Genomic DNA, 18,599 nt, shown 5'->3' with positions numbered 1-18,599 from the left:
GTACAGAGCCCTTACTATAGTACCATTCTTTCCTCTGGCAATATGACATAATATGGCATCTTCAAAATTTGGTATCAAACAAAAAACGTGGGCCTCCTAAACAAAAAGGATGTTAAAACTACAATTGTTAAAGGAAATATACAATAAAAGTGATGATAATAGTAAGTTGAGAATAAAAATAAGCAAATAAAAACATTTTTCATGGTATAATTTATTTTGTGCAGTTTTTGGATCTAAATAATTCTATACATCCACATCAACGTAACACAATACAAATGGACAGAATAAACTGAAAGCAGCACATTTTGTAAGTAGACCTAACAGTCCAAAACAAGCAAACATTCAACATGATATCAAATAGTTCTCATAAAAGTTGCAAGTTTGGTCTTCGTACTCAAAACAAGAATATAACAGTCAGAAAAGGAATACAAATAGTTTCAGGATTTTTTTCCTCTCATGAAAATCCCTTGTAAAAAATAAAAATATCAAAAGAAAACACTTAGAAAAATATTTTATTGACCCTTCCAAAATATAAGAGGGTAGAAACCTGAGGGGTGTTTCACAAAGCTCTAGGAATTGGCAAGGTAACTGTCCTGAACATTCTGTTGAAACCATTAATGTCAGTGACAAGGACAACATTTCAGTAATCATACTGAGGGGCAAGCCGACATGTAACCAACTTGCTATGGGGTGCCAAATCTGTTAAGCGTTTGTTTATTTTACACATCTGTTTAAAAGTATGAATAGAACATAGAATATTTTCTTTATGAAGTGAAGAAAACTTTAGAGTGAAGGAAATACAAAATGTTTTATGATTTAGATGAATACATTTTATTCAATTCAGCAAAAATGTTAAAATCTATTTTATCAATACAACTGGAATTATACAGTACATTCACGAGTGACCATCATAAAATAAAAATTACAAACTATACTATTCAGGTGAAAAAATAACATCTGAAATTGAAATCAGTGATGCCAAATTAAGTTCACAGCTTAAAGGGATAGTTCACCCAAATGGGACATGTACCTAATTTTATAGGTCAAAAGTAATCATTCAAAGTCAGCAACCAAAAATATGGCTTTGTTAACTCAAACAAAGCTTAGCAACATTATTGGTCTTTATTTTGAACTGTATTAGTGAAGGTGGGTTTCACATACCAGTAGATCACATGCATTTTTTAATGAATGCCATTCAATAATGGGTTTACTATTTCAAACAACCATGCTGGTGGTAGTGCAATTGTCTTTTTCTCGTTTATACTTTTTGGAAACGTCAGTTTGTGTTCGACAACAATGGCATTTTTGTGTCGTCGCTGCGACAAGTTGGCCGACCTACTGTAAACCAACCTCGAATGAGTTGGCCACACCGTTGAAGTGTGAATAGAGCAAAATAACTCAAAGAAATTATAAAAATGGCTATGGAATGCAGCTTTCTTGGGGAATCTCAAAATCCACTGACCCTGTTCGTGAAATACCCCTCTGGTTTCGAAAGGTTCTGACTTATTGCTCTCTTGAAATATTTAAAAATGTCAGGTTTGCCTCAGGTCTCAAAATTGTACACTGTCCCCCCTTACTGTCATAAGGAGAAAAGGTTATTTGAATTTTAAAAGACATATGCTGTGCTTAGTAAGGCTTCTCCCATCCCACTGAAAACCTACACATTTGAAGGCTCTAAATGATTCATGGGATGCAAAAGCTAGAAGTTGCTGAATATTTTATGAGACAGCAAAATCTATTTTTAACGCTTGTAAGACAGTAAAAACATCCGCACGAGGTTAAAAATAAATTCAGAGAATGTATTATTTAATTCCTTAACAATTTAAGATTAGAATACTAAACACAGACCTCCCAAAACGTTCACACGTTATTTTCAGGAGGAAAAAAAACAAAAGAGAGACAATGGTGAAACAGTCTCCATTTAGCCTTCATATACTGGTAAACACAAAATACAATATTTCTATATCAAATTTACACACAATTCCCAATTCCTTCGATATATATATATATATATATATATATATTCTATACCCCAAATGTATTCTATTACTACCGGTTCTTTTTGCCCTCAAAAATAGCAGGTGTGAAGTTTGCATTCCTGCAAATGCTTAGTAAAACTGATATTGAAGTGTTAAATCATCTGAGCTTAGTATTATACCCAAATTAAAATGAGGGTAATTTGAATGACAGTATGACAGTACAAGACTAAATACAATTGTATTGCCCTGAGGCACATTATAAAGGCTGTACTAAAATAAATAAAAATACCATCTCTTCAATCAATCTGTGGTGGGTCTCACAGGTCTTCAAACGGCATTCAATATGTCAGCCCAAAATGTAATGCACATGTAAAGCGTGAATGACCAACTACTTGTAGAAATATGATAAATCTAGTGTTTGCCTTGAGTCGTGGTGTGGAGGACAGTGTCAGAAGTCGCAGGGGTAGGGTGTAGAAAAGGTAGAAATATAATATATGTGGATACAAACTAAACTTAGTGTGCTAAGTTTTAGAAGGTTAAAATTGTGACTGGGACAGATGGCTGGACGAGGGTGAAAGATAAGGGAATTGCGTGCCAGTGATGAAAAACACTATTGGGGATAGCTGTTCTGTTGCCGGCGCTTTGCAGACCTCATCTTCTCAAAGCGGGATTCCATTTCCTCAAGGACTTTAGGAGTGTACCTGACCACCAGCTTCACAGCGCCCTGGGCAGCTTTGAGAAGCTCCACAGCTTTCTCATGGTGCTCCCCCTCCACACTCTGGGGAAAGAAAGAGATAAAAGGAGGATTAATTTAAATAACAGACAAAATTAGGTGACTGAATATGATAAATGTATATTGATAGTAGCCGTGTCCGAAATCTGGCTTGCCTGCTATTTACTTAAACTGCATACTAAGTCCGAAGTTTACATACACCTTAGCCAAATACATTTAAACTCAGGTTTTTCACAATTCCTGACATTTAATCCTAGTAAAAAAGTCCCTGTCTTAGGTCAGTTAGGATCACCACTTTATTTTAAGAATGTGAAATGTCAGAATAACAGTAGAGAGAAATTTTAGCTTTTATTTCTTGCATCACATTCCCAGTGGGTAAGAAGTTTACATATACTCAATTAGTATTTGGTAGCGTTGCCTTTAAATTGTTTAACTTGGGTCAAATGTTTTGGGTAGCCTTCCACAAGCTTCCCACAATAAATTAGGTGAATTTTGCCCCATTCCATCCTGACAGAGCTGGTGTAAGCGAGTCAGGTTTGTAGGCCTCCTTGCTCGCACACGCTTTTTCAGTTCTGCCCACACATTTTCTGTAGGATTGAGGTCAGGGCTTTGTGATGGCCACTCCAAAACCTTGACAGTCCCTCCTGCAGCAAAGCATCACCACAACATGATGCTGCCAACCCCGTGCTTCACGGTTGGGATGGTTCTTCGGCTTGCAAGCCTCCCCCTTTTTCCTCCAAACATAACGACTGTCATTATGGCCAAACAGTTCTATATTTTTTTTTTCATAAGACCAGAGGACATTTCTCCAAAAAGTACAATCTTTGTCCCCATGGCAGTTTTGGAGCAGTGGCTTCTTCCTTGCTGAGCGGCCTTTCAGGTTATGTCGATATAGGACTCGTTTTTCTGTGGATATAGATACTTTTTTACCGGTTTCCTCCAGCACCTTCACAAGGTCCTTTGCTGTTGTTCTGGGATTGATTTGCACTTTTCGCACCAAAGTACGTTCATCTCAAGGAGACAGAACGCGTCTCCTTCCTGTGCGGTATGATGGCTGCGTGGTACCATGGTGTTTATACTTGCGTACTATTGTTTGTACAGATGAGCGTGGTACCTTCAGGCGTTTGGAAATTGTTCCCCAGGATGAACCAGACTTATGGAGGTCTACCATTTTTTCCCCCTGAGGTCTTGGCTGATTTCTTTTGATTTTCCCATGATATAAAGCAAAGAGGCACTGAGTTTGAAGGTAGGCCTTGAAATACATCCACATGTAAACCTCCAATTGACTCAAATGATGTCAATTAGCCTATCAGAAGCTTCTAGAGCCATGACATCATTTTGTGGAACTTTCCAAGCTGTTTAAAGGCACAGTCAACTTAGTGTATGTAAACTTCTGACCCACTGGAATTGTGATACAGTGAATTATAAGTTAAATAATCTGTCTGTAAACAATTGTTGGAAAAATGACTTGTGTCATGCACAAAGTAGATGTCCTAACAGACTTGCCAAAACTATAGTTTGTCAACAAAAAAATTGTGGAGTGGTTGAAAAACTAGTTTTAAATGACTCCAACCTAAGTGTATGTAAACTTCTGACTTCAACTGCATCCTGGTCCTGGACCATTTCTTAAAGGAATAATCCACTCAAAAGTATGCATTAGTCCACTGTTGATAGAGTCCCAAAATGTGTTGCATGTCAGCAATCAAGTTTTCAAGATATAGAACTTTTCAAAAAGCAAGTTGTTGCCACATCATCATGATGATGCGTAAAACCACTAAACAAGGGACACTTTTTTTGTTGGTCTGTTTAACTAAGCCAGTGTTTTATCATAATGAGAGCACACGCTTTTGAGAATTGAGGGGGGTCAAATAATGTCCTAACCGACTTGCCAAAACTATAGTTTGTTTATAACAAGAAATTTGTGGAGTGGTTGAAAAACAAGTGAATTACTCCAACCTAAGTGTATGTAAACTTCCGACTTCAACTGTACTATTTAGAACGTTGTGTTTAGTAAAAACGAATGCAGTAAGCAAAATACAACAGCATACTAGGCTCATCCTACATCATCTAATGCGCAATTGTGTCGATTCCCTACGTTCATTCATTTTGGTACAGCTTGTCCCCTCAGCTGTTGTCAGACACACGTGGGCCTCGAAATACAATTATCTTCCTCAAGTGTGCAGCAAATTCTACTAGACAAAAAGCCAAAATGAGTATGACATCCTGAAATGTTTAAAGCATGCTCAATTTTCGAAATTGCACATTCTACGAAACTTTCTTTTTCGCCTTCCCAAAATGCCTACTATTTAGAACGCAAGTACGGGTATTCAGACACAACCAGAGACTGCATAAACGACACGTACCACCCCATTGACAGAAAGAAGCTGGTCGCCTCTCTTGAGGCCCCCGTGGCGGTCAGCGATTCCACCAGGAATGATGCGTGAGATGTAAATAGGAGAGTTCTGTTCCTTCCCTCCCATTATATTGAAGCCAAGTCCTTCCTCCGTCTTAGGCAGCTCCACCACGCGAGGGTGTGAGTGCCCCTCACTGGCCGCAAACGCTGCAACAGTGGCCTACAAGGCAAGAGAGGAGAGGTTGTTAACCCAGAGTTGCCTACAGAGTTGTTTAATATTGGTTGTTGTTGTTTTGACATACCTTGGCTGTGGCATTTGCCCTGACTTCAGGGCTACTGTTAATGTCCACTGTCTCATACACATGTTCATACACCTACAGAGTTGTTTAGAAAAGGCAGAAAGAAGGTTAGTCGAATGCAAACTGCAAAGCTGAATTACTTCCTTCAAAAAGTCTGACATGTTAAAAATGGAGATCCTGGTAGTTCTTGCTGTCCAGGGTTCCAATCTATTAATTAATCCTCAAACTGGATATCTTATTTCGTAATCACAACACTATACACTGACATTGAAGGAATGACAAATCTTACATCTGAAATCAAATAACTAGTCTATAGGCAGCAATCAAACAATTCATGTTTTTATAGGCCTGTCTGTATCAGCCCCATCTCACACAAGTACACAAATCAGAGCCTGGAGGTCCAGAGTACTGCTGATTATTTATTTCCACTCACCTGGTGCCCCAGGTCTGAATCAATCACACTGATTGGAGGGGGAGAATGAAAATCAGCAGTACTTCTGGCCTTGAGGTCCAGATTTGGCCATATAATTTGAGTTGAACTTTGAAGGGTGTGATGGGCATTTAATGGCATCGTCACAGCTCACCTCTCGCACAGCATTACAGAACTCGCTCTGCAAGACCCTTTGCAGTGCCTGCAGTTTCTGGGGTGGCACTTCCCCCGTCCTCTGGAGCTTGTCAAGCAATTCAATGGCCCGGGAAATGTCTGTGGGGAGAAAACATGGAGACCACACACCGTCAGAGACCTTACCAATAATTGACATCGATTTAGAGACTTTAGTTTGGGAAATAATTGCTTGAGGCAGAGGATCTAACACTCCAGCACACGCGTAATGGAGTCTGTTGGTTTTTGATTTTGTAGATTGATGAAGTAAATCTGTCCATGCACAGGGTATTATGATGCAGGCATAGCTGATCATTACCAAATCTTCATCACACTGCTTGTAAACACATGGTAGAATTCAACGGACAGGGACTTGTATCATCAGGACTGCAAGTAACATAGTCCGGGCTTTCGGCGCAACATTTTCAAACTAACCTAGCTAGCTACTGAGCTACAGCTAGCTACATACTGGACGCTGAACTTTTGTTTGGGTGCAACTGCTAACATTACTAGGAAGCTACGAAGTTCCAGTGGCAGTAAAAGTACCCATTCGTCATACTTGAGTAAAAGTAAAGATACCTTAATAGAAAACAACTCAAGTAAAAGTCACCCAGTAAAATACTACTTGAGTAAAAGTCTATTGGTTTTGGTATTTGGTTTTAAATATACTTAAGTATCAAAAGTAAACCTATTAATAATTTCAGATTCCTTACATTATGCAAAGCATACAGCACCATTTTAATTTTATTTATGGATAGCCAGGGGCACAATACAACACTCAGACATAAATTTAAAATCAAAGCATTTGTGTTTAGTGAGTCCGCCAGATTAGAGGCAGTAGGGATGACCAGGGTATGTTCTCTTGATAAATGTGTGAATTGGACCATTTTCCTGTCAAAATGTAACCAAGTACTTTTGGATGTCAGGGAAAATGTATGGAGTAAAAAGTACATTATTTTCTTTAGGAACGTAGTGAAGTAAAAGTTGGCAAACATAGAAATAGTAAAGTACAGATACCCCCAAAAACGATTTTAGTATTTTAAAGTATTTGTTCATAAGTACTTTACACCACTGCAAACTACCAGCCTTAGAGGATAGTTATCTAAATTAGCTAACGTTAGCTGGCTACAACATTAGCAACTCAGCCCATCTGTCTTTCTGAAAACTAAAGCGATTATATTGAAATAATCTATTTTTCTTTTGACTTTTGAGAGATGATTGTACTTCGGGCTAGTTATTTCAAAATTAAATGACTAGCGCTAACGTTAGCTAACTAAATTAAATTCCAGATTAGCTACCGTTAACTAGCTAGCCATCTGTTTGGCTAGTGTGTGTATTTTCATAATTTTAACCATTATTATTGATCAAGCAATCTGATTTGTTTGACGTTTTACCTCTTTCCAGTCGAACAGGTTCCCCCAAAGAAGCCATAATAGCCTAAATCCGGCACTGTTCAGGAGAAATGATCAGACTAGCAAAATTTCCACTCGGCGATAAACAACAGATTTGAGCTGTATTGACGGGGATTGTTGTTGCGTCAAGGACACGCAAACGGCGCAATATACGGTCGATGTGCCCAATACACGATGTGGGAAAAACGGAGAAGTCATATATCACTAAAGTTTTATTTGATATTTTAGAAAATGTGGTGTCCTAAATGTATAACCTGCAATATTTACAGCTTTTCAATGGTTATTTAAATGATAGATTTTAACGTACAGTTATTAAAATGTCTTATCTGATCATTATTCATAACCCAAAATGAATTGTTTGTAAATGTCTTTGTAAACCTACAATGTTGATTCAATATGTTTAAAACCATAATTTTGATCTCTGTCAGCGCTTGCATAATGTATGCATTTCTATTGATTAATTTTCACTTCTCACAGCAATAAGGAATTTTCCTTTCTGAAAGCTGAAACACTACATAGGCCTAGTACTCATTACTATGTATTAAACTGTGTTACCTTATAATAACTGCAAAACTGAGGACATAGACTATTGTCCAAAGTTTGATGTTTTTGTTGTGATAGGAGACTTGTAAACACATTATGTAGGCCTCTACTTTGGAAGGATACTTCAAATGATGTTTAGAAAAGTGATTTTTCTATCATAAAATGCAATTTTCTGAGTACTATAGATATATATGCAATAATTTAAGTGCTATTTGTGTGTGCAAATCGTCCGGAATATACCTTGAATGCATTTTTATTGTTATCTTTTATTATCACAATTAGGCATGTTTTGGTATCCTTTGTGAGAGAATGTTGTCCATCCATTTCTAGGCATGGGACACCTACCTGTGTCGATGGGACAGGGTTGAGATGGCCCATCCAAGGAATTCACCAGTCAAGGATCCTGTCTTCAGGATGGAAAACTTTTGAATGTGCTCATCATCAACCTCTCAGAGGTCATCAAGGATCAGCTTGTAGCCTAGGCTATACGACGTGGACTTATGGGCCTACTATTTGTTCTGATTCTTTGTGTTGTTGATTGAGTATATATTGAGGCTTTTATAACCAAGCTAATGCTGATGAAAATAAAATCTATCTGGTCTATTTGTTTGTCTGTCTGTTTGTCTGTCTGTCTGTCTGCTATAGGAGGATGGGCTCATTGTAAAGGCTGTAATGGTATAAATGGAACATAGTCAAACATGCGGTTTCCATATGTTTTGATACCATTCCATTCCAGCCATTACAATGAGCCTGTCCTCATCTAGCTCTTCCCACCAGCCTCCTCTGGTCTGCATGCATGCAGGCAGACAGGCAGGTACGTAGGTAGGTAGGATGGTAGGTATGCATGTAGGAAAGATAGGTATTTATGTATCTGTCTGCTGATCTCTGGCCGTCCATCCGTCCATGTTTTCATCTAATGTTTATGCAGTGTAACTAGAAATGTAGGGTTCAAACTTTATTGACATTGGTTTTGTTTTTCAGTTGCCTATAGTCATTTTTATTTCTTCAAATATTTCAATTTAATATTGCAAACAACTTCACAACATACAAAATGAATTATATTAATCCAGAAACATATGTCAATGAATAAATTTTATATATATATATATATATTCTTATATTTTGTCCTCTGGTGGGGATAAAAAAATAAACAGCAAAGCTTTGACAACAGCACCTTGACATAGTATGTAATTCCAACATTACCTTGAGAAGTTTAGAACAGTAAACAGATAAAGTACTGAGGAGGAAAACCCTTTTACTGTTGGGTATGTAAACGGAATGTTTTGGTCGGTATCATATCCTTTTTTCTTAGGTGGACAAATTCTCAATTCACAATTGAAGCAGCATGCAAGTTTTTTTTAATGGAACTCGTCCTCACCCTCGCCCTCATCCTCATCGCTCTTTTCCTTCTTTCTCACATTCTTGGCAACGTAAACAAACCACAATGTCTTGAGGAATGTGATATAGTAATTTAAACTGGGCGCAAATGACTGATCAGATCTTTTTTAATTGTTTACAAGGTCATGAATATGTTCAATAAATAGACTGTAGTATCACTTTTACTGTATAAACTTCATCTTTTTTTACATGCAGTCCATAAAATTTTCATTTGACGGAATAATTTACCCTGTTATGTATATATACAAATAGATATTTTCTCTTTACTCTCTTTTTTAAACTCTCAATAAAATCTATACATTATATACACTATCTTCCTCTTTTAATGGTCAATGTGCATACACATGATGTGTCTATCCTTATAAACCGCCAGCCAATCTTCTTTTTGCTATCCATGGTGAGCGCTCGCACGTAGGACTGGGTTGTCCTGCATTGGGAGTTATAATGCCTCTTGTCTATTCCACGGCAGCCCTCCTTTGTGTACCCCATAGGGTTACATTTGGTCTCATAAAAGTATTGCTTCAGTTGGCCATTGGGGACAGGGACCTTTTCCAGGACGGTAACGGTCTGCCCAGACATGTCTATTGCTGTCTTTTTGTCCACAGCTGTCACCCACTGGCTAATACTATCACACACACTCAGCTCTCCACGCCGCGACGGGTCAGAATGCCGCCGCACCCTCATGGACATGTTAGCGGCGTCCAGGTAGTTTTTGTATTCCTCCAGGAGAAAAAGCAGCGGTGGCTCTAAAGGCACTTGGTTGCTGATCATCACCCGCGATGCATACAGGTCGACATCCTTGGTCTCCGTGGTGACCACAGAGGAAGGACCCCCTCCTCCCTGGCCCTTGTCAGCCCCAGGCCCCAGCTGAGCTGCTTCTCCTTCCACCTCCAAGAGCTCCTCAATCACCTGCTCAAACGTGTCTGTGAGTGAGGGCAGTCCCCCATGCTGGCCCGGCCCACCCCCGCTCTGTGGAGTCCCGTGGCCCTGGCCAGCTATCACTGCAGCACCCAAGTAGCCTTCCGTTCGGTGGCCCCGCATACCCGGGGCGTCTCTCATGGGAGCAGCTCTCATGCAACTGAAGTATGAAATAACCATAGTAAGGAACAGGATGGTCATCACTCTTCTAACCTGGTGGAACTAGAGAGAGAGAGAAAGAGAGAGTGGAGAGAGAGGGATGAGAGGGGAGAGAGGATGAAATGTTAGTGCAACTTATATGTATATAATCTTATGTAGCTATATTATGTATTATATAATATATCAACACTTTTCTTCCATTGAGTTATCAGAGTTGTGTGCTTATACAAAATACTGTACATAATACACTCATTATTACAGTATTCCATAATATTTCAAGGTTGGATCACAATCTAATTGTGTTCCTTTCAGTTATTACTAAGCACCATTAGATGATGCACGCCTACCAGAGTATCACATTTCTCCTCCAGCTGCAAAGAAAGCCAGCAGTCTGACACCACCGTGAATGCCCACTACTGTTTGGCCAACTTGAAAATAACAGCATAAGTAATTACCATACATGATTGGATATTTTTTTCTGGATTGGACCTCTTTAAAAATAACAACCCAGACCTAGTTGAATTAATTGCGCATGATTGTGCTGTTCTTGTGAATTCAATTTTTTCGGTTTCCTCATTTCCCATACAATATTTCCCATACAATATTTCCCATACAATATTTCCCACAAAGGCCCCAGAAGCAACATTAAGGGCTGCTGACACCAGCGTTTTCAACTGAGGCCAAGTTTTTTCAGACTGGGAGTGGATGTGGCTAGGCATCATGCTTTAAATGCCAAAGCATTAGATTGCCAATTATCTCCTAATGGTCCATCCTACTATGAAGTGCAACCCAATATATCATTATTTTCTCTTCTTCAACAACGACAAATAACAACAATTTTTTTAAACAATTATGTTAAACTGATAAGGAAACTACAGTATGTCTTCATCATAATCATCATCATCACCATTATCATCATCATTATCTTTCTCATATTTGATGTTGTAATCCCTGGATGGCATGCACTGTATCATAAACGCTATGTGGCCTGAATACTTTTTTCAGTGTAGCTATTGAACAGGCAAGTTATGTTTCCAATCCAATGTCATGTATTGTAGCCTAACACGTTTCATGTGTTATCCTGACTTCACACCACATTTCCCACAGGGTTAATAGAAACTTATTGATCGATTGATTGGTTGAATACATGAATGTTTCTGACTAGGTTCAGATAAGTGACTGTTTATTTTGTGTAATTTTGTAAAAGGCAACCAATATTTGTTGTAATATTACCATTAATATGCTAAACTTGATAGGGTCAAATTGGGAGCAGGATTTATTAAGGGACATAGAGATGTTTAAATAAAGGAATGCTGAGAGTAAGCATTACCGCTAGCAGAGACTGAGAGAGAGTCAGTAAAGTACTGGTTAGAAAAGTGAAGAGAGGTAATGTACTTGCATCCTGACACACTCACGTACCCCTTCTATCAGATGCATACTCTGTACAGCTGCTCACATAAATTTGGTACACAGACATTACAAGGGAAAGAATGCCAAAAGGGCCCAACAGAGCCAAAATATATCAATATACACACACCCCCTCATCCTCATCCTTTACCCCTAGCTCACAATGGCTTCTCTTACCTTTATGCCCTATGAGTCACAGCAATTCAACATATCCACGGACATCCCAGACCCAGAGTCAAACATATGAAAACAACCACAATAAGAAACCTAGCTCTTTCTCTCCAGAGGGGGGCATTTAAAAATAGCCACGGCAGGGCTTTGACTGCACTCTGCATGCCGCCCTCCTTGTGTCCCGACCTGATGCAGGAATACGCTCCAAGCAGATCCGCTCCCCCACCAGGCAGTGTGGCGGACGGAAGGACCTTAGCAGAAGGGAGGGGCAGACTCCACCTAAAAAGCATTTGTTTCATTCTTAATTGGCGTCTGGGGCCACGGCTGCGATTAGCCAACGCCACAGTGACTGCCATAGAGATATTGCATCTATAAATAGGCGTGCTGGGAGTCTCACAGTCTCGATTGAGAATATCACATCCTTCTCCTTAATGAGCCGCTGAGTCCCCAAGCTCAGTGACGTGTTTCTCCAGAGTGTGAGTGTGTGTTAGAGGGAAGGGAGGGGATGGAGGAGGAGAGGATGGGAGGGCTTGGTTTGTACGTGTTTGCAGGGGGATGGGAACATCTTTCCTCCTACCGACAAAACAACCTTGGAGACAAAACGCAGCCAAGCAAACATAGATGAGCAGGAAATCATTCCAACATTTTCTCAATATTGTAATTTGAAAATAATCATTCATATGAGGTAATCCTTTATAATCCTATAAAGTGTTCCTGTGACCTGTCAAATCCAGTCATTAGGCTGCCCCAATGATCAAGGAAAACAAATACATGGACTGAAATCCCATCACACTGCTTATTGATACATGAACTGATTGGGGGTCCATCTTCATGTAGAAGATGCTGCAGCAGAGGTAGTAGTCCTTCTTCCCTGATGGATCACTGGGGCTAAATTGCAGTAACAGGGGGTGGGGAGTCAGTGCAGGCGTCATTTTGCAGCATAACAACCACAGATGACGTCTCTCCCAGGTCTCCATAGGGGACAGGATGGAGGGGAGGTGTTTTGGGGGCAGTGCCACTCATCAGTGTGCAATTGCCTGCCAGTCCTCTGGGCCTCCTCACACCGGGAACAACAAATAATTTTATTTCTAACTCGGCTATTTCCTGTTTCCATCAGGAAAATCAATATGGCTTATGCTCTCAATCAACATCCTGTTAAAATGCAATCTAGACGATGAATCACTTTATTGCTGTGGGACTGGCTCAGAATAACAGTACTCTCTGAGACCTATCTAATTCAAACCAAAGTAAAAGTGATTCTCACCATGGCTGGTATGTTTTCATTTAATATATTAGATTTGAGAATATCTTCAGCTCTGAATTGGATTTTACGGTCAAGATTTTTTTATCTCCAGGTAATCAGTGCAGTGATATATAATTATCATGTACTGTATATGTACAGTATGTGTGTGGAAGAGAACAAGCAAACTTCCACACTCTATCCAGCCATAACATATATTCCGTAATATCAAGATTCCATAAATAAAATCAGTCCTTTACAGTTGCATTTGGTGCATTCAGAACGTTTATAGATAAAAGGTGACAGATTTCCACATAGTGGCAGGGCTTTGCGATGACACATTCAGATGAGCACCTGTTCAATTGTTGTGAGAGAGGCAGGCACGGCTATACGGTTGGGTTTAGAGATAGCTTGGTGCCTTGCAGTGTTTGCTCTTCGTGCCAGGTGGGGATTATAATGAAAAATCTCCCTTTGACAGATGCTGGAGTGGATTCACAAACACAATGGTGTTTCAACCATGTACAAAACTCAGCACATGACAATATTGACTTCATATTTCACTTACACTTAACTTACACAGTCATGAATGTGGGCAAATTTTCTGTGGCAATACATACTAACTTTCTTTTTCAAAGAGTCATTTTCTCAAGATTCTTGTCTTAACACGCCTCTCTTTTTCAGATGTTTTCACTTTGAAAACACATTGTCAAGTAAGTCAATACGAGGGGGAAAATACCCAGTCTCCAGATGATCTAAGATCCCTGTACATCAGCTTGTGCTATAGCTGCACCAATCAACATGTTTTCCTATCCAGTCCATTCAAATATGACCTTTGGATGTGCTCCAAATAAACCTACCTAAAAGATAATGCTTCATTTATATGAACTATATATTTTGGAAACATACTAGAGGACTCAGTCACAATATACAAATGTTACACCATTATCCTTTTTCCCCATAATAGCTAACAGATCCAACCAAGACACCACGTGGATGCCTGTTTTGAGAGTTCTGCTCCCCATCTGACACTTGCAATAGCATCTTGAAATGGATAAGAATCATAAAATAAATGTAATGACCACTTAAAACAAGACATGTTAAGACTGTTGGAATATGTTCCAGTAGATCATGAAGGCCCAAGTGGCATGTTTTCCATTGATAGACAATGTGGGCGTTGTCCTCCACCACTTCCTCTGGAAAGAACCAGTGAGTGTCATTAATGTGGCAGTTTACAAAAGACAGGTCCAATAGCCTATATATATATAACTATCATAATATTCAAAGGTTACCCACTTCATACTTAAGCCACCTCCTGATAAACGTAGTACTCTAATAAGTGCAACATTTCCTGTATGTCTATCCGCAAGTTGCACTTACTACTAATTAGTGGTGCAGCATGCTAGCCTGTCAACGTGACTGCCAAGCAGGTCACACAGGTAAAACTGCTTCAAAACCACAGCCTAACAATATTTTATTATGTGTACATTGGCTGTCAAAATGACAAGTTGCCAATTGCTAGCCTGGAATACCAGTGTAGGCCATCTTAATGAATAAATAAACATAAGGTCTACATTACATGTCAATGAATTTATTGACACTGTCAGACAGTGTCCCCACATAGGTCGACAAGCCCAGTACTCTATGCTCTCTTTGGGATTTTTACAACCCTTAAATAGCCCTTATAAACCCTTAGGATAATTACATTTAGTAACGCGATGAAAGACATGTCTTGAGGATAATGACTTTCATCAACAGTGCTCAAGTTAGCTTATTAGCCTACTGCACATACTCATATTTAAAGAAATCAGTAGTATCTTAAAACGATGTTGATTGGAATTTGATTGCAAGTGGTGTATATTAATAATAATAAGATAAATGGTCAACAGCAGCACATTAGACCTACACCAAGTCCTACTTTAAAACTGGTGTCAAGCTGTTTCCATATATTTGCGCTAGATGGCGTATTAGACCATGAAATGTTCTTAAGACACATCCTTGTCTCTCTCTCTCTCTCTCTCTCTCTCTCTCGAACACACACACACACACACACACACACTTACTTACTTACTTTAAGGCGATAACAAAGTCAAAAAGGAAAACATGAACACTTGTAGACTGAAAAAGCAAAAGGTTACTAAACAAAAAGAAAATCGTGTTAACCGTATGGTATTAATTCATATTTAGTTAGTTTTCCAAGTCTGTGCCAAATTTGGAACCTACTTTCAGAACTATTTGATGCAATGTCCCGAGACAAACTAGACTACACTACAAAACAGCAACAATCTCAGACAGAAAGCTAAAAAAATCTCTACACCAAACATTAACAAGGTTTACTTGGTAAAACAGCAGTATCGCGGCGCCGTTGGTTTGTTCTCGAACTTGAGCGCATAAAATGTCATAATTGTGTATTTTCTGCGTGCTCCTTGATAATTGCGCGACTGCTCCATGTAGGGATTCGTTTTAAAATGTGTATATTCATCCTCGCCTTGCCTTGTGAGGTTATCCGGATTAAGAGAGAGCTAGACCAACACTGCAGGGTATAGCTGACCATAGGTCTCAAGTTTCCTATAAAGTCTTAATGACTACATTCAACTTTTGTTTTCATAATTTGCTTACAAACCTGTCTATTTTTTTTAGAAAAGATAGTCAATTTACAGATAGCTAAAAAATGTGTTATCTGAATTACGATGTTATATTATGTAACATAACATTTAGATGCATTGCATTTATGGATTATGGGTTAAAAGGAATAATCTACAATAGGCCTACAGCCCATGTGGGTATGCAATGTAGCCTACTCGCCTATTTCTTACAGTGGCAATAGCCAACATGGCTAAATGTACAACCCTTCGCATTAATTAATCAGCTAAATACATCAGAAAACTAAATGATTACCTCCACTGACCCCTTTCGTGGTCCCTATTAGAAATTCAATCAGTATAATAACGCCGTTTTTTATTAATGAACAAGAGGATAGAGTTACACGTATCCTCTCTCAAACTGCGACCGAGTCGGTGCGCCTGCATGATCCCCAACTTGATTACAATACTTTTAAAACATCTCCCCACTCACAAAACAAGCGAGCATCGACACAGCAGAGCGAACATGATCAAAAAAGTTTAGAAAAACATACCTTTTACTGCCCAGTCGTAAAGGAGACCATTCAACAGGACCGTGTCATCTGGGATGTTTTGGACAACCCCCTGTGTAATTACTTAAGCTATATTTTCCCTGTACTGTCCGACAGCTTCGGGATATCTCTTCAGCTTTGGAGCAAATAGATTAAATTATTGATGGTGGAAATTGCATGGTCGAGGTAATGGACTCCCATGGCTGCACGGCTCCTTTGGAGATCGCTTAAAACCGAAGGGGTTGCATGCTATACGCCGCACCGCGACGGCACTATGCGATGAGAGACCTCTTGAGCTTGAAATGACGCCTGCATCCCTTGCAACTACAGTAACTTACTACATAATGACGTTGCAACATGTGACTCGCCACTGGCTGACTGGTTGCTTGCCACCAAACACGGTTACCAGAGTCCTAAAGCAGGCCTAGCTCTCATCATGGTTATTATACGCCTTTGGTCGACAGATGGGAGTGGGATAAAGAAGGGATTGGCCATGGATCTTTCTTCCGTGTTTCACTGACATCAGATGTGATATTTTTGTAGCTGTACTGTACATAAAAAAATAATAACGCATTTGATTCTGCGGCTACATTGCGTGTCATGATAAGATGTGATTAGATCTGATAAGATGTCCAAGGCTTATGCATATATATATATATCAATGTATTATATATTATATACATATATATATATATATATATATATATATGTATTATATATGTATATATATATATTATAAAAAAAATCCCAAATAAATCATGAAAATAAGAAAACCAATACCCTCCCTAAAAATAGAGATTCTTATTCCATGCATTTTACCAGAAATATGGCATTTCTTTAGAGAGCACCGCTACTTTAGTTGTGAAATTGGACAGAAGCACACATCACACACTGCTACATAATTATTTCATTAACGTGTTATAACTAAGTGTATATTCTGTATGGGATTGATTAAGTCTACAGAAGATTTACGACTAGCAGTGGATACACTGAAATGTTCCTGTATAGACTAGGAGATGTGTTATAAATGCAAAAGGTAAGCCTGCCTAGCTAGACCTCGTTTTCCTAAGCCTTTGAAATGGTTCATCGTCAGATCCCATAGGTAAGCTATGTTATACCAACAAAACGATGGGTTACAAGTAGATATAACTATCTCAGGGAATGTCCAAAGTTAAGATAAAGAAGCATTCGAATAGGCTAGCTCTCGAAATTGTTGTAACTTAAATTGAAGAAGCCGCAGATTCAATACAAAATAGCCATTTTCCAGACGCCTTTATCCAACGTGACATATAATCATGCGTGCACATATAATTTATCTGTGGTAATCCCTCGTTGTGCCATTATACAAGTGCACAAATATTCAGCAACATGGACAGCGCCGCAATCAGCGCGAGAAAAACAACACCATTGACAGTGTTGCAGTCAGCGTGACCACGAACAAAACATTCAGCACCACGGACAGCGCCTCTATCAACACGCCGCATACTAAACATTCAGAACCGCAGACAGCACCACGATTTGCGCGAAGTGAAGGACTGATCGCTGATTGCGAACTAGAGCTACTGAACAGCGCCGCTTCCAGGCAGCCTATATAATGAGAAGATTCCATGTCCTAGTTGTTAGGATCTATGCAGGCGGAAAGCCTACTGGTAGACACTTTTTGCCATGATACCAATTGTATCCATTCCCTTTTCCCCTAAAATAAAATTGTAAACTTCTCATTACACATAACTTAATCATACGAAAGCAAAAGTCTTATCATTAAATGCAAGGCTTCTCAATATTAAAGGTATATACTCAAGACAATGTACACGTTATTCTGAAGATCCCAGAAGTGTTCAATAAGGCTTGAATCAATAAACTTGGAAAAGGGAAAAAAAGGTCTCACTTAGATTAATAAAGTTTTTGACTTAAGCACACAGTGTGTGTTCTTTAGAGAAGTCAAGTTATGAAGGGAAATGGTTCTGGGCTCAACCTCAGTCAAATGAAGGAAACAGCTCATTGTCCTTGTGGCTTGGACCTCCTCCAATGAAAGATTTATTTTGATGTGTTTGCTATATTGCCATCGTGATTCTTCTCTGTACAAGTTAATGAGGTGGATGGTTCTTACTTGGCATATAGCAGTATGGGATTGAATGCTCACACCTGCTTTGTGATTCACTCCACCTCCAACACACCTGGGGACATGCCAAGATGAATATAGCCCTCCCTGAAGGATCACAGTAGGCGAGGGCAAACTCTGGATGACAAAGAGTT

At 39.1% G+C, this 18,599-nt stretch overlaps 2 protein-coding genes across 3 annotated transcripts; both read right to left on the bottom strand.

The window, feature by feature from the left end:
• Window positions 1-191: 191 nt before the first annotated feature.
• On the bottom strand, window positions 192-7,523 carry LOC106563518 (protein lin-7 homolog C). Its single transcript, XM_014129173.2, has 5 exons — window positions 7,360-7,523; window positions 5,949-6,067; window positions 5,368-5,439; window positions 5,076-5,285; window positions 192-2,757 (listed from the first exon to the last, which is right to left on the bottom strand). The coding sequence occupies exons 1-5, from the start codon at window positions 7,394-7,396 to the stop codon at window positions 2,590-2,592; spliced, it is 606 nt and encodes a 201-aa protein (XP_013984648.1). The 5' UTR covers window positions 7,397-7,523; the 3' UTR covers window positions 192-2,589.
• A 1,485-nt stretch (window positions 7,524-9,008) lies between these two features.
• Window positions 9,009-16,677, bottom strand: LOC106563519 (brain-derived neurotrophic factor). Of its 2 annotated transcripts, none has more exons than XM_014129175.2 (2): window positions 11,980-12,560; window positions 9,009-10,458 (listed from the first exon to the last, which is right to left on the bottom strand). In XM_014129175.2, exon 2 carries the CDS (start codon window positions 10,435-10,437, stop codon window positions 9,628-9,630), a length of 810 nt encoding a protein of 269 aa, XP_013984650.1. In that variant the 5' UTR covers window positions 10,438-10,458; window positions 11,980-12,560; the 3' UTR covers window positions 9,009-9,627. The 2 variants fall into 2 exon arrangements, with proteins under 2 accessions (XP_013984650.1, XP_013984653.1); XM_014129178.2 differs by lacking the exon at window positions 11,980-12,560 and adding an exon at window positions 16,347-16,677 and having other exon boundaries at window positions 9,011-10,458.
• Between the last annotated feature and the right edge of the window lie 1,922 nt (window positions 16,678-18,599).

The sequence above is a fragment of the Salmo salar genome, chromosome ssa11 (assembly GCF_905237065.1).
Source record: "Salmo salar chromosome ssa11, Ssal_v3.1, whole genome shotgun sequence".
Classification (NCBI taxonomy): domain Eukaryota; kingdom Metazoa; phylum Chordata; class Actinopteri; order Salmoniformes; family Salmonidae; genus Salmo; species Salmo salar.
This window is presented reverse-complemented; position numbering and strand designations above follow the sequence as displayed.

Bases quoted from the DNA above. Each gene is read 5' to 3' on its own strand.
- LOC106563518 (XM_014129173.2), bottom strand. From the start codon at position 7,396: ATGGCTTCTTTGGGGGAACCTGTTCGACTGGAAAGAG. The intron at 6,068-7,359 runs GTAAAACGTCAA...TTCTCCCCACAG, and splicing joins ACCTGTTCGACTGGAAAGAG to ACATTTCCCGGGCCATTGAA. The intron at 2,758-5,075 runs GTACGTGTCGTT...TTCTTTCCCCAG, and splicing joins TTCTTTCTGTCAATGGGGTG to AGTGTGGAGGGGGAGCACCA.
- LOC106563519 (XM_014129178.2), bottom strand. From the start codon at position 10,437: ATGACCATCCTGTTCCTTACTATGGTTATTTCATACTTCAGTTGCATG.